The following is a 16,960-nucleotide window of genomic DNA, read 5'->3' as shown; positions in this document are numbered from 1 at the left end:
AGTTGAAAGCAGCATTGATAAAGTGGGCTTTTAGCTTGGATTTGAATACTGCTAGAGATAGAATTCACAAGGGGGGACCACAAGGGAAGATAAGTGAGAAGAGATACTGAGGGGCTGCAAAGTGAATGCACTCGTAAGTCAGTAAGAGGAGTTTGAATTGTATTTGGAAATAGATGGTGAGCCAATGGAGTGACTTGAGGAGAGGGGTAATGTGAGAACATAAGTTGTGCAGCAGAATTTTGAATGGATTGAAAGAGGAGAGAGATAGTTGAGCAGAAGACCCGAGAGAAGCAAGTTGCAACAATTTAAGCGAGAGGTGATAAGTAAATGGGATTTGGTAGTTTGCTCAGAAAAGAGAGGTCAGAGTTTGGTAATATTATAGAGGAAGAGGCTTTAGCAGTTTATTGGATCTGAGCAGAGGAGAGAAAAGATTCAAAAATGATCCCGAGGTTGTTAGTGACAAGACAGGGAGGAGGAAAGTGTTGTCCACAGAAACAGAGAACCGGGGAGGGGGAGGGAGGGAAGATAAGAAGCTCAGTATTAGCCATAATTCAGTTTTAGATGGCAGTGAGACATCTAAGCAGCAATGTTGGACAGGCAGGCTGAGACTCGGGCCTGGATTCCTGTAGAAGTATCTGGTGTGGAGAGGTAGATCTGGAAGTCATCAGCATAGAGGTGATACTGAAAGCCATGGGAGGAAATCATGGCACCGAAGGAGCAAATATAGATGGTGAAAAGAAGCAATTGGGGAGCTCTGGTTGAAATCTGTTGAAAAATCTGCAAAAACGGTGAAATCTGCAAAAATCGCCAAGAAAACCACTGAAAATAATAAAGAAATATACAGAGCAAATCAGAAAGACCTTCTGGCTCGCAAGCAAAAGGAAAAACTGAAAGGGTCAGCAGAGCCCTCTAAAGAAGGAGAAGTTTGAAAACCTGGAATGGACTCCTTCTGCACAGGTCACGAGCTTGTGGAGAATACCCTACAGTCCAAAATGACACACGTACTGCACTAGAAAACACTCTTATTAATTTTCAAAACATTAAATACAGGCAAACCCCCTTGTCTTCTCACTCCTTATGCCCTCTCTAGATCTCTCAGATCTGCACACCAAAATCAGCTTAAAATTCAATCCTACCATGAAACTGTATACAAACTTATCAGAAATACAACCTTTTCAGTGAATGGACCCCAGCTCTGGAACTCCTTCCCTTTGTCACTCCGATTTCAGACATCCATTGAGTGAAAAGGTGTGGTGGCCGTGTTAGTCCACTCTTCAAGGTAATATGTAGAAATAAAACAAAAACAAAGGAAAAAAAATATAATACCTTTTCTATTGGACTAATTTAATGTAGTTTATGATTAGCTTTCAAAGATAGCCCCTTCTTCCTCAGATAAAAAATAAGCAAATGTTGGCAAAATCAGTATATATAAGGAAACAAGAAAGGATTTCAGTGGTAGTTGGAGACAAAGAGGTGATAAGAGTTTGAATTTATTTGCAGTGGGTAACAAAGCTAAGGACTTTGTTAAGTAGGAGAGAAAGAAAGATGACAAAGCAGTTTCAAATTCCTTTGTTGTCGGAAAGAAAGACAAGGTACTTGTTGAGTCCTGTCTGGTAGGTATCAAAATATTTTACCATTTTGATTTCAAAAGTCTTACTTTGATTGTCTTGAAATTTCCTTTCAGTATTCTTATCATAAAATCATTGGGATAGTGGTCAGTTTTTCCAAAGTGTTGTCTGACAGAGGTGACATCCTGGTTGGCATTGTAATTTTTAATGATATCTGTGTAAGCTGATCCTGGCCTTTTCAACCAATGTAGCACCCTTCTTTGCACTTTTTGCATTAATGATATATACTACATTGGAAGAGAATATGAAGGATCCCCTTATTTTGAATATTTTTCCCATATGATCTCATGGGCATCTCTCCCACTGCATTTGGGGTGTTGTTTGCGGTGGGAGAGAATGAGCATCTCTCCCGCTGCCAGGGTTTTAAACAGTGCTGTCACTACACCGGCACATACCTGGACCAGTTGCTGATTTCTGTTGCCAAAAGCCGGTGCCGCTTTTGGAGAGCTCATTTGTATGGCAGTGTCAGAGACTGCTAGAAAGCTCGCTAAATGTCGAGATAAGCTGTTCTGATAATCTGCCGCTAAAATGCGTGCAGGATAAACCATCAGAAACCAGTTTAGTGACTGCGTTAAAGTTTTGAGAATCTGGTCAACAGGAACCTTGGCTTTCTTTCCCATTATAAAGAAATTTAAACTGCTTTGATACCTGTCTCCTAATTATCAAAAACCTTGGCTTCCTTTCCTACAACAAAGGATTTGAAACTGCTTTGTCACCTCTCCATCTCCTACTTAACAAACATTTTGGCTGTTACCCACTGCAAAGTAGTACTGCCCGATTTGCTTCAGTGAATCATTTTGAATCGATTCGTTTTCACCCAAAATAAAAAATCGGACTCACCGATTCAGTAACCAACCCCACTCCCCGGTGAGACCTGACATACTTCCAGGCCTCCTAAACCAGCAGCAGCGGTGGATGGCAAGCAGAGGCAGTGGTCTAAACAGGCTGCTCATGGCCTACCAGGCCACCGATGACATCACTGATGATGGGGCAGAGGGAAGTCCTGGTGAGGCAGACCACAAACAGCCTATTCACAGTCAGCTGGCCACCGCTGCTGCTTTAGGAAGCCCAACTGTATGTCAGATCAACATGATTTGAATAATTTGACCAGACAATAAAAGGTAGAAAAAATAATTGTATTTTCTGTTTCTCTGATTACAAGAGAGTCTTTTGAGTCTTGCCAGCACTGGATTTGGTTGATACCATCAAAGATGTGTCAATGCTGAGTTTAGTGCTATTGGTTTTAACTAACACAAACATAAGCGGTAATAAGTATTTGGCATAGCACCCGTTGTTTTGTTTAGAGGAAGGCAGGTTGGTGTATACATGATTAAAGCCATGGTCCCAGGATGGGAATCTGAAATAACATATATGTTATAAGAGATCCTATGATCTGAGTAGCATAAGCATATTGATATATCCACCTTGTTAGAGTTGTTTATATTCAGCGTGGTTGTTACAAAGTTCTTACAGATATACACAATTTTAAATTCTCTTTGAAAGTGTTTTGGTATTGATTTCTCTCTATCAATATGACTTAGAAGCTCTTTTGAGGTTGTTTCAGTTAAGTCTCACGTTTTTATGTTGAAGATATATTTATTCAATTTTGAATAGTAATTGATCTGCCCTTCTGCTTATATTGTGATTACATTATGTCAGATTTGAAATGTGTATCCAGGCTAGAGCTGCTGTTAGCGAGCGTAAACTAGGACCTAACAGAGAAAGGAAAAGTCTTTTTTTTGTTTGTTTGTTTGTTTACACCACAGCACCAGTGTGGGTTAAAGAGGGTAAAGAGAGGTGGAGGGGTGGGGTGGGTGAAAAGGCTACAAAATAAACCCAACAGGACATTTGAAAAAAGACTGCCCAATTGTGCAGGAAAAGTGAATTGAATTAAAAAAACAAAGTCAATTCAATAGGCTGAATCGAATTGAAAATTTTTTCCCTGAATCGGGCAATACTGCTGCTAAGAAATTCAAACTGTTTTGTCACCTCTGTCTCCAACTACCACTGAAATGCTTTCTTGTTTCCCTTACATATACCGATTTTACCAACATTTGCTTATTTTTGATCTGAAGAAGAAGGAAGGGGTTTACTTTCAAAAGCTAATCATAAACTATATTTAGTCCAAGTTATTCCAATAAAAAAGGTATTTTTTTTCTTTTATGTTTTCCTTTTATTTCTACAGACATCATTGATAAATTTAAAACTGATTTAAAAACATTTCTCTTTCAAGATGTATACCAAAACTGAATTCTTAAGATATCACTTTCTAAATACACTAGATAAGTCTTACCAAAATGCAGTTACCCAAATGTGCTTATCCTACCTTCTTCTATCCTTTCAACATTGTAGTTTGCCCCCCTGCAATCACTTTCTTGTCTTATTTAACTTTTCCCCTTCACAAACCCTGGTCCTTTCCCCTGAAGTTTTAAAATGTAAGCCATCCAGGTCAGCCCTCAGTGCAGGATAATAAAAATTGAAGAAACTTGGTATTCCTGCAATTTTTCACAGTCCTCATGTGTTTTGAAAGCTTTGAATAGTTTTGTGTCGTCTGCAAATTATCACCTCACTTCTTGTTCCAATTTCCAGATCATTTATAAATATGTTAAATAGTACCAGTCCCAATACAGATCCCTGCGGCACTCCACTATTTCACCTCCTCTATTCTAAAAAATGGTTATTTAACCCTACCCTCTATTTTCTGTCCAATAACCAGTTCCTAATATACAACAGAACATAGCCTCCTAATTCTCAGGAGACTCTCATTAAGAACTTTGTCAAAAGCTCTCTGAAATTCTAGATATACTATATCAACCAACTCACCACTATCCACATTTTAATCACACCTTCAAAGAAATCAAGCCAACTGATGGGGCAAGGACTCACTTGGCTGAACCCAGGCTGACTCTGTCCCATTAAACAATGTTTGTCTACGTGTTCTGTAGGTTTACTTTTTATGAGTTTCCACTATTTTGACCAGCACTAAAGTCACCACAGAACTCTTTTTAAAAAAATCAGCATAACATTGGCCAACATCCAATCTTTAGTACTACAAAAGATTTTAATGACAGGTTACAGATCATTAACAGCAGATCAGCAATTTCATGTTTGAGTTCTTTCAATACCCTGGATGTCCAGGTGATTTATCACTCTAACTTGTCAATCTGGCTCAGTATGTCTTCCAGGTTCACAGAGATTTCCCACAACCATAATATAAAAACATATAATTGGATATCACACTTTTAAAATATTACATTTTATGTGCAAACCTACACACACATACATTTAACAAGAACTATTTCCTAATATCATTTACTCAGGTACACAGGCTATTTGAAAACTGTCTCATCCCTTCCTGCAGGTCAAAGTGTGTGCTGATGGCTCTGAGTTTCTGTGGCTAAGATCACTCTTTCTTCTTTTTAAACTTGATTGCACTCTCTCTTTGCTGTCCTTTCCTCCCCAAAGCTGCCATTTTAGGCAACTAATTAGTCTTGCCTAACTGTTAGGCTAGCCCTGGTATGCCCCTTCATATAGAATTTCACATTCCTTGCAGGTGGGAAATCATTCAGTGTGGCATATACCATATACTCGAATATATGCTGAGATTTTTAGGCCAAAAAATGGGAGTCTCTGTTTATATTTGGGTCAGCACTCCCCCTCCGACCCCCTCCCCTCCTGGACCTATTGCAGGCCTCCACTGGGCCTGCCATAAGACCTGGTGGTCCAGCAGTGGGCCGGGACAGGAGGTATCTCTCCTGCCTCCTGTCACAGCTGACTGTTACAACTTTTACCTTCCTCCCACCTCCTTTTAAAACTCCTGGTGGTCTAGCGGTGAACTGGAGCAGGAGCGGTCTTCCCACACTCCTGCCCAGTAAAGAGCTGCTAGTGATTGACTGCCATGAGAGGACCATGCAGCTGGCCTACTATAAGCCGGGACAGAGCCAAACAGTGTGCGTTCAAGTTCCTGATAAATCAGGGATGTGAGTAGCTTCAAAAAATGCAAAAGCAGACTGGCTAGCTAGATGTCCCTGAGTGCTGATCGTGTTAGCAGCATAATTTGCAGCACGAGTCTATGTCTTCTCCCAGGCAGAGGTCCCAACAAGTGGGAACCTTTGGGCACCAAACTTCCAACCGAACACTTAGAAAAAAATACCCCAAAATAATAAAACTGCAGAGCAGAGCAAAGCAAAAACACTTTTCTGCAACTTGCTTGCAGAAAAAAATGAAGGGACATGAGCAGCTCCCTGGGAAGGAGGCAAAGCTGAAAAGATGATTGACAGTATTTTGCAATCAACTTATGGGTTCAGATGCATAACCCTAGTTTTCAGGACCACTAGACATATTGCACTAGAAAACCTTAATGCCTTCTAGAATGATAACTCTTTCTTTCAGCAGCAACTCCGTTATTTTTCCTACCACTGATGTGAGGCTTACTGGCTCTCAATTTCCCTCTTCTTTCCTATCACCACTTTTGTGAATAGGGACCACAACTGCTCATCTCAAATCCTGCGGAACCTCTCCTGTCTCTAAAGATCTATTAAATAAATCCTTAAGAGGTCCCACCAGGAGCTCCCACAGTATTCTGGAATGTATCCCATTCTGCCCTATAGCTTTGTCCACTTTCAGAATTTCAAGTTTTTTTACACACTTTTTTTCTATGAATGGTGCAATAACCACTCCATTCCCATTCTAGGATTCCCAGACCCTTCTCTAGGATTTTCCTCCATTAACACCAAAGAGTATTTGTTTAGTACATTCACTTTATCATCATCACTGTCCACATAGCTGATCTTGGATCTTTCAGTCTTATTCATTTCTAGCCATTTTACATAAAAGTCTTGTCACTTCTCTTTACAGCTTTAGCCATATTTTCTTCCATCTGTGCTTTTACTAGCCATATTTCTCTCTTTGCTTCTTTGAATTTAATCTAGTAATCTTTTCTATCATTCTCTTGTTGCATTCTTCTATATTTCTTGAACACAACCTTTTTTGCCCTTATTTTTTCAGTCACTTGTTCAGAGAACCATATCGGTTTTCTGTTTCTCTTATATTTGTTTATAGCAGCTTTCAGCTTGGACTGCTGTCTTTTCACTTCTCATATGCCTACCTATGCTTTCAGCTTCTTTTTTCAGGTAATTTCCCATTTCAACAAAAGCAGCATGTCTGAAATCCAATACTTTGAATTTTGTGTGACTGCACTATGTTTTAGCTATTATATCAAACCATATTGTGAGATGATCACTAATTCCTAGGTGGGCATTGGAAACAATTCCTTCATTTGTGAGCATTAGATCCTTAATTTAATGCTAAAAGTGGCAGATTCTATTGCACCTCCAGATGAGGGAAGCACAATTGGAGTTGAAATTCCAATGGAATCACTCTTAAGTCCTTCTCACACAAAATATTCATAACTACACAGTAACTCCTGCCATTTCCTCCTCCCTTCAATGGTGGACAGAATCATCCAATATTCACCATGAGAAAAGCCTGGTGTTCACTAGTGATGAATCCCTGAAAGAGCTGGAGGAGTAGCCTAATGGTTTGTGAAGTGGCCCGAGAATTGGGTTTGAATCCTACTACAGAGCTCCGTATGACTCTGGGCAAGTCTCTTAAGCCTCCACTGTCCAAAATACAAATAAATACTTGCATACAAAGTGAAGTTACTCACCTGAAGCAAGGTTTCTCCAAGGACAGCAGGGCCATTATTCTCACATGTAAACATAAGAATTGCTATAGAGGGCAGACCAAAGGTCCATTAGGCCCAGTATCTTGTTTCTAACAATGGCCAGTCCAGGGTCACAAGTATCTGGCAAGTTTTCAAGAGAGTAAAACAGATTTTATGCTGCTTATCCTAAAAATAAGATATTATTTTCCCACATCCTTCTTAATAATGGTCTATGGACTTTTATTTTAGGAAATTATCCAAACTTTTTTTTTTTAACCTTGCTAAGCTAACTGCTTTCACCATATTCACTGGCATTGAATTCCAGAGCTTAATTAGAAGAAGGAATTGAACCTGGCCCAGCAATCCACACTAGAGGATGATATACCAGTTGATAGATACTGGCAGAATTTCTCCACAGTTACATTCAAAGAGATCTCAGACTGGATGAAGAGGCACTAGAATTAACATCAATAGCCAAATCATACCTGAGCAAAAAAAAACCAGTCCGTCCTGCTACAATTTGACATCTCTGCTGCCTTCAATGCTATCAATCACTCACTATTACTCCTGAAGCTCAATGAAGTGGGATTACATGGCACAGTCCTCAACTAGTTCACACAATTCCTGAAAAACAGGTCTTATGAACTTTAGAAAAGTAGCCAGAGATCCCAGAGCTGGGAGTCCTCATGCAGTGTCCCACAAGGCACCCTGCTCTCACCTTCCCTCTTCAACAGATACCTAAGGGAAGAGGGAAATAGCCTCCCCTTCCCTCAGACTCACCTCTTCTCCTATGCAGATGATATATTAAAACTCTGCACTTCACCTCATAAAATCTGCTGCCGAAAACCTGAGTGAATGGGCCCAGACCAATTTCCTGAAAATCAACAAGCAAAAGACCAAAGTACTGTGGTTCAAGGACTAGTCTACTATCTTGCAAGGAACTATTGCTATACTCACAATGACACGGTGACAAAATTAATCACCGTCCCCGTCCCCGCGGATAACCGCGGGAAATCATCTTCATGTCATTCTTTAAGGAGAGAGGGAAGAATCAGAGTATAATTGGGCACAACCACTGACCCGCAAGCTTTGCTTTGAAGAATGATGGTGTAGAAGGACCGAGGTTGAAATAGACACTGGAAAATGACATGGGATTATTTCCTGCAGTTATCCGCGGGGACGGGAACGGTGATGAATTTTGTCACCGTGTCATTCTCTATATCGAACTTCACTAAGGCGCTAGGAATTACCATACACTCCTCCTTATTCTTCAGGAGCCAGATCACATCCCTGGCAAAGGGATTCTTCTTCAAAATAGACAACTAAGATCAGTCAGATCAGCTCTGACCCAAGACAACTTTAGGATGGTGGCACAAGCTTTCATGCTACCCTACCTGGACTACTGCAACTCCCTCTAATACAGCATTACAGAGAAAGAACTGAAGCGCCTGTAACTGCTCTAAAACGTAGCGGCAAGATTGATTTTTTCGATCCAACCGCTTTAAGAGGGTCAGTCCCTTACTGCTAAAACTGCACTGGTTACCTTCAAAAAAACGTATTCATTTCAAATTAGCTTGTGTGATCCACATGGCCATCTATGATGAAAGCTCCAGTGGACCTGTATCCCAGTCTCACACACTTTCCTCAATTCAAGACTTACAAAACGATTTAAAATACCTTTCCCATCTTCTCAACAAATATGCCAGAAAAAAAGTTTAACTCCACTTTAGAATTCCTTGGACCATACATCTGGAACAATCTACCAACTCACCTGCGGTAGATTCCCACACACTGTCTCTTCAGGAAAAGGCTAAAGACCTTTCCCCCTTGTAGATATGAACGCTATCCGCGGTCTAGAGCTCCCATTTATCACTTCCCTCCAAACTCAACTATCTACGTTAAATCTGCTCACTTTAATACGGAATCACAATTTACTTAGCTAGTCTCCATAGGATAATAGCCTTTTATAGTTCTACAGTTTTGTAAGCTTGAACCTGCTGCTAGAGATAGTTTCTGCCAGACAGAGCAGGGTTTGGTTTAGTCTCCATTCCCTCCCACCTCTAGCTCATTTCTATACTTATAGTCTTAAATTACTGTCAATTATTCTAATTAGGACAACAGGAGAACTCTTTATATTTCATTACCTGTAAAGAATCAAACAGTAGGTAAGCATACAATATAACCCTAAGACTATCTACGAAACAAATATTAAATAAAGCATATAATAAAATCCTAAGGCTCTCTATACTAGTAGCTTAATAAGGTTAATTAATCAGCTCAATAACAAGATGCAGACAGTAGTCCAGCAGCAAGAGGGTTGTTATCTAGTCTTTTGCATTGAGTGTCACATGTATGAATCACGTCGCCTTTTAACCACGCCAGGCTGAAGATCTTATTGACTTTAGCCTTTCCTCAAAGGGAAGTAACACCATCCTTTTTATCATTTTGCTGTCCTTTTTTGCATCTTTTCTAATTTCACTATATCTTTTTTGAGATGCAGTAACCAGAATTGCTCACAATATTCTAGGTGCAGTCACACCAAGGAGCAATACAAAGGTATTACAATAATCTCATTTTTTATTTTCCATCTATTTCCTAACTCCTAACATTCTATTTGTTTTCTTGGCTGCTGCTATGCACTGAGCAGAGGGTTTCAATGTATTATCAATGAGGATACCTAGTTCCATTTACTGCGCAGACACTCCTTATGTAGAACCTTTCATGACATACCTATAATTTGGGTCACTCATTCCTATATGCATCACTTTGCACTTGCTCACACCTGACCTCGCCCAACCCCTCTACGCATATGTCCTCTCCAGAATGGATTACTGTAACTCCCTATTTAATGGACTAACCAAAAATAATCTCAAACGCCTCCAACGTGTCCAAAATGCAGCTATCCGCCTCCTACACAACCTCAACTACCATGATCCCGTCTCCCCAGCACTCCGCGCTGAACACTGGCTCCCAATTAGCCAGCGCTGTGCTTTCAAGGCCCTAGCAGTAGCCCACAAGAGAATTTATGCCACCACCCCCTCCTACATAAAATCTAGCTTCCCATCTACACCCCCACTCGCTCCCTCCGCTCAAAATCGGAAATACGCCTATGCATTCCCCCTGGAAGGTCCCTCCTCTCAGAAACTGCCCGCAAACGATCCTACAGCCACTTCATCCCACATCTCTGGAATAAACTCCCCCCCCAACTCAGGCAACAGAACTCTTTATTGACATTCCGTAAAATGGTAAAGACCCTCCTCTTCAACTAAAGATCTCCCTCAGTCTACACCCCCCCTTAAACCCCACCTCACTCTTCTCTCCCCTATTTAACTTCTCCTAAATTTCAGTATAGTCCTCTCTTAGTCTGTACTCTGATAAATTGTCTGTACTCTGAAAAATTGTTTGTACCCTGATAAATACTGCACAATTTTGTATGTCCAAGCACCTAAACCTATTGTACATCTTATTTGCCTAATTACTTCTACTGTGTATGTTTACTTGTAGACCGTTCTGAGCTACTGGGAGAACGGGATATAAATCTAAATAAATAAATAAATAAAAAATAAATAAATAGTTTCAAGTTTTTTTTACCGCCTAATCAGACTGATAGGCAATGTATATCAATAAAAAGTAATATGCAAATGCATTAAAATTAAGATAAAATAATTAAATTAGCAGGTACGAACATCACTAGGGAAGATTAGTACCACAGACAGACAAGATGTACACCCACAAAAGGGAAGGGGGAATGAACTACAATAAAGAAATAAAAGGAACATGGAAGGTGCAAATGAGGAGGTAGGGAAAGTGCATCATATTGTCCTTAAAAAGACAATTATAGTTCAAAGGAGTCAGTAAACAGAAATTTGCAAGAGCCATTCAGGAAGTCACTCAGCACTGAAGCCGGAACTCACGGTAGCGACCGACCAGGTTAGAAGCGGGGCAGGAGCATGGAAAGCTCACTCCTGCCTGTTACACCTCTGGACCACCAGGGATTCCAGCGGCAGAGGAGGTACGATGGACAGGGCAGGGCGGGAATGGGGCTGTGTGCAGTGTCTGGCAGGGAGGGGGCTGGGTGTAGAGTCTGACAAGGGATGGAGGGAAGGGGCTCGGATCAGAGCCTGACGGGAGAAGGAGGGGACGCTGGGTGCAGACCCTGGCAGGGCAGGCACTTGAATATTAAGCCGCCCAACTTATATTCAAGTCAACCATATTTCCTCCTTTTTGAGGGGGAAAAATGGGGGTCTCGACTTATATTCGGCTTGACTTATATTCGAGTATATATAGTAGATGTGAATTGTTTGTTTACTCTTTCCAAAAATACCAAGACTAGGGGGCATGCAATGAAACTACTAAGTAGTAGATTTAAAACAAACCAGAGAAAATATTTATTCACTCAACAGGTAATTAAGCTCTCGAATTGGTTGCCAGAGAATGTAGTGAAAGCAGTTAGCTTAGCAGGCTTTAAGAAAGGTTTGGATAATTTCCTAAAACAGAGGTCCATAAACCATTATTAAGATGGTTTGGGGAAACCCACTGCTTATTCCTAGGATAAGCAGCATAAAATATGTTTTTCTAATTTGGATCTTGCCAGGTACTTGTGACCTAGGTTGGCTACTGTTGGAAACAGGATACTGGGCTTGATGGACCTTTGGTCTGTCCCACTTTGGCAACTCTTATGTTCTAAGTTCAATTCTATCAGTATTCTGTGGTATATACCATCTGGTCCTGGTGATCTGCTACTCTCATTTATTAAATTGCCCCATTACATCTTGTTTCAATTTCTCTGACTCATCTGCATTGAATATCATTTCTCTACTACTACTGTGTTTCCCTGAAAATAAGCCCTACCCGAAAATAAGCCCTAGCATGATTTTTGGGGTAATAATAATAATAAAAAGTTTATATACCGCAGGACCATAAAGTTCTATGCGATTTACAATAGTTAAAAATGCTACAAATTGAGTAAAACTTACAAAGTTAAAAACTAGTAACTAAAAACCTTTAAAGATCAGTTATTGTATAAGATTTCGCAAATCAGCTACCAAAATGCTTCAAGAACAAATATGTTTTTAGGTATCTCCTAAATTCCTCCTAAGTATTAGTAAGCAAAAGCAATTTTTCCAAATCTTAATCTAGGCCCTACCCCTGAAAATAAGTCCTAGTTGCCGGCAGCAGCAGCGCTTCTTCCCCCCCCCCCCCGTTGGTGGTGTTGCTGCTGGTCGCGCTGCTTTCATTGTTCCCGACGCTGTGCGCAAGCAACGACTGGACCGAACTTCCGGAGGTGTCGCAGCTGCTGAACCTGGACCCCGCCTGTCGGCAGTGGCTCAAAGAGGTGGCAAACAGCAGCGCAGCGCTGAGCCAGTGTCTGGTGTGCTTCACTCAGCCTCTCTGTCTCTGTCGGACCCAGTTCCAGGAACTGAACCACCTGCTCAGCAACATCTTGTCTGCGCCGCAGGTGAGAGAGCCGGGCCGGGTTGGCTGGCTCCCCTAGCACCCATCGCCCGCCCCCCCCTAAATAGCAGCACTCCATCCCTCTCCCACTCTTCATCCGATAGCGCTGCTCCCCCTCGGCTCCCACACTTCTCAAAGTGCTGCTCCCCTTCCTCTCACCTTCCCCACCCCTCATCTGGCAACACTGCTCCCAACCCCTCCCCCCCTTGATCCCAGCACCCCATATCTGGCAAGCTGTCTTCCTGCCCTCCCGTCTCCCATACTCTTCAAAGTGCTGCTCCCTTTTCTCCTAGCTCCTCAACCCTCATCCTGCAACACTCCTCCCCCACCTCATCTGGCAGCAGAGGGAATAAGAACATAAGAACATAAGAACTGCCATCTCCGGATCAGACCTTCGGTCCATCAAGTCCGGTGATCCGCACACGCGGAGGCCCTGCCAGGTGTACACCTGGCGTAATTTATAGTCCACCATATCTTTATATGCCTCTCTTAAGGAGATATGCATCTAGTTTGCTCTTGAAGCCTAGGACGGTCGGGAAGGAGGGAGGGATAGAAGCTGCAATGGTTCTGCTGCACGGGGATGGAGAGGAGGAGAGGGAGGGATAGAAGCTGCAAGGGTGCTGCTGTACAGGAGGAAGGAAGGGAGGGAGGGATAGAAAGATACTGCACAAGGAGATGGGTGAGAGGGGAGGTACTGCACATGTGGGGGAGAGAAAGGAAATAGGAAGAACTGGGGTGGAGGAGAGGAAGGGTCATTCGCGGTCGGAAAATACCGTGAATCGCCGACCGTGACTGACCGGGGGAACACTGTACATGAAAAAAAATAAGACCTCCCCGAAAATAAGACCTAGTGCCTTTTTTGGGCCCAAAATTAATATAAGACAGTGTCTTATTTTCGGGGAAACACGGTACTACTACTATGTATCATTTCTATAGTGTTGCAAGGCATACGCAGCGTTGTACATTTAACATTCAATAGACTGTTCCTGCTCAGACAGACAGGACATCTCAGGGTTGGGAAGTTTCTGGTAGAAGAAATGATATAATGGGTATAGGTATTTGACAGTGAGTGGGAGTTAAGAGCTGAAAGCAGTTTAAAAAAAGTGGGCTTTTAGCTTAGATTTGAATATTGCTATGGACGGTGCACAACTTATTGATTCAAGCAGCCTGTTCTAGGCATACAGAGTGGCAAGAAAGAAGGGACGGAGTCTGGAGTTGGCAGAGGAGAAGGGTACTGATAAAAGGGACTATGGCCTAGTCTTCCCTATCTTTCATCTCTCGGTCATCTAGGGCGATGTACCCCAAAGGAGCCCCAGTATAGATGTTACCCAGCATTCGTATCTCTTTAAGAAGCCTTTGATAGGCCTGTACTGCACATGCTTGAGTGCCTTCCCATCCAGAGTCACAGAAGATACCATGTGGCAATGGGTGCTTACTCTGTCATCTTTGCAACGCTAACAGGTGGAAAGAAAGTTAGGTATACATCCATTAATGGTTGAGAAAAAGAGAATGGGGAGATATGGAATAAAGAAGTATGGGAAGAGATCTTTGAAAGACAGCCAAAACTTCTATATGCATCAAAATCTTAGAAAACAGCTATAAAAGGTCCTATATACGTGGTACATTACCCCTAACCAGATAATAAAATTAAATCCCAGCTATTCAGGACAATGTTGGAGGAATTACAATGGAATATGATCAATGCTACACATTTGGTAGCAATTCCCTTTTATTGGGGACTTCTGAAGCAAGGTATGTAAGTGAATCAAAGAAGCAAACTACATAGAAACCCCGTGTGACTACAGATATTTTGTTTAATATACCAATACCAGAAATACATAAAATTAAACTAGTCAAGCATCTGACACTAGCAACAAAGTGCTGCATAGCCACAGCTAGGAAGAAAACTGAAGCACCTTTGTACATGGACTGAGTGAATAGAACGAGAGAGATACATAATGGAAAAATTAACATCAAAATTCCACCAGAGTCCTAGTATAGGGGTGTGATGACGATTGGGCACAGTTGAAAGCAAGACAGACACAATAAAATAAGGGAGGTTAGGCTCCATCTTGATAGATGAAAATTTTTATGAGGGGTCTGTCTTTGAGGAGGGGAGATCTGTTTAATGTATTATGTCATGGAACTTGATATGACAATTATCTGTTTGTTCACTTATATTGTTAGAAGTTGATTATAAAATAAAATATGGAAAATCAAAACCAAAATACACCTCCACAGCTTACCTTTAGCAGGCAAGTTTTTTGATGGCAACACTGTGACTGGATTAACTGAAGGCATTGTAGATGAAGTGCTTCCCACACCAGGTTCATTTGGTTTCAACTTTTTTGGTGTAATATTGTTTATCTCAGAAGCAGCAGGGCGCTTATTTACAAAAGCAGTCTCATTTAGACTAATATTAGCTGAATAAAAAGAAAAAAGAAAGAAAGCAATGTAATCAATTCATGCTTTATTAAACTTTTTCTTAAAACTCACTTTCTTTGGCTCAGAAGGTTTTTCCCCTGCCTCTGAGCTGAAAGGTAAAGAGCCTGTCTTACTCTACAAGATACTGCAAGCTTTCATTCAATGTTACTCAGTGTTCTCCCCCTCTGTTTTAACGTACCTCCTGTCTAGAGCACACACTGGCCAAATACTTATTTCTTATGTATGTATTTAAAAGCTTTATAGTCCATTTAAACCTAAGTGAGTTACAAAATGCATGCAAACTCTTAAAATAAAAAATAATCAAATAGAACATATTAAAAACTTAATAAAGCACAGTTACTTACCTGTAACAGGTGTTATTCATGGACAGCAAACAGATATTCTTCCAGATGGGTGACATCATCCACGGATCACTGGTAATGACTGTGCAAAAGTATACTGTCACTTTAAACTTTTTCAAAAGGCTCAAGACTGTCCATACCATGCATGCGTTGGTGCATTTCCGCCTAATGTCACCTGACAGGACCATCACTTCAGTTAAAAAAAAAAAAAAAAGCAAAAAGCTAAGCCAACTAAGGGAGGTGGAAGGGTTGTGAGAATACCTGCCTGCTGTCTCTAGATAACACCTGTTACAGGTAAGTAACTGTACTTTAATCCCAGGACAAGCAAGCAGTATATTCTCATAGATGGGACTCTCTAGCAAATAAGAGAATAAATTTTATAGAATAAATTTTATAGAATTGCTTGGCCGAATCAACTATCCCATCTGAAATGATTCTCCAGACAGTATTGGATGTTAAAGTACCAGTATGAATTGAAGACTAGACTGCTGCTTTACATATGTCCTCAATGGGAGTGAAACGTAGCTAAGCTACTGAAGTTGCCATTGCTCTAACTTTCTGAACTGTGACATTACCTTCCAGTGGCAGCCCAGCCCGAGCATAGCAGAAAGAGATACAGTCCACTAACCATGAAGAGCTTGTTCTGTTTGTTACTGGAGTTCCTAGCCTGTTAGGATCGAAGGACAGGAATAGTTGAGTGGATGTTCTATGGGGTTTGATGCAAGAGCATATTTACAGTCCAGTAGCCTAGCAGCCAAACTCCTCACCGACTATCTAGAAGACTACAACATACTCCACCATATACAATCTGGCTTCAGAACCAATTATAGCACTGAAACTCTACTAGGATCCCTCCTGGACACAGCTAGACAACACCAAAGTACAGGCAAAAAAATGCTCCTCATACAACTAGATCTCACCGCAGCATTTGACCTGGTAGACCATAACATTCTTCTACAAATTCTGGATGCAATTGGTATCACGGATAAAGAACACACATGGTTACAAGGATTCTTAAAATCCAGATCCTACAGAGTAAAATCAGGCAATGAAAAGTCAGAACCCTGGTCCAACCCCTGTGGCGTACCCCAAGGATCCCCTTTATCCCCCACATTCTTCAACCTCTACATCGCATCCCTCGGCACCTATTTAGATAAATCAGACCTAATCTCCTACAGCTACGCAGACATCACCATTCTTCTCCCTTTTGATCAACCAAAACCCTCCATGAAACACTCTACACAAAACATTAGAAACAATAACAACTTGGATGAAAGACCACAAACTGAAACTAAACCCAGACAAAACTAAATTCATTCTCCTCGAAAATGATAAGAACCCATCCATAACAGACCTAGTAATTAACTCAACCACATTTCCCATACAACCTACTCTAAAACTAGAGGGAATGACAACTGACAGGTGCT

General features: G+C 41.2%; 1 protein-coding gene across 7 annotated transcripts in view; it reads right to left on the bottom strand.

The window, feature by feature from the left end:
- ZNF280D (zinc finger protein 280D) overlaps positions 1-16,960 on the bottom strand; it is a 235,533-nt gene that overhangs the window by 117,943 nt on the left and 100,630 nt on the right. For all 7 annotated transcript variants that reach the window (XM_033920137.1, XM_033920139.1, XM_033920140.1 and 4 more), the window contains one exon: positions 14,994-15,170. In XM_033920137.1, the coding sequence (XP_033776028.1) occupies positions 14,994-15,170 (177 nt within the window). The remainder of the gene's footprint in view (positions 1-14,993; positions 15,171-16,960) is intronic.

Source organism: Geotrypetes seraphini, chromosome 14 (genome assembly GCF_902459505.1).
Source record: "Geotrypetes seraphini chromosome 14, aGeoSer1.1, whole genome shotgun sequence".
Taxonomy (NCBI): Eukaryota; Metazoa; Chordata; class Amphibia; order Gymnophiona; family Dermophiidae; genus Geotrypetes; species Geotrypetes seraphini.
Note: the sequence above shows the minus strand (reverse complement) of the source record. Positions and strands in the feature narration are given on the sequence as shown.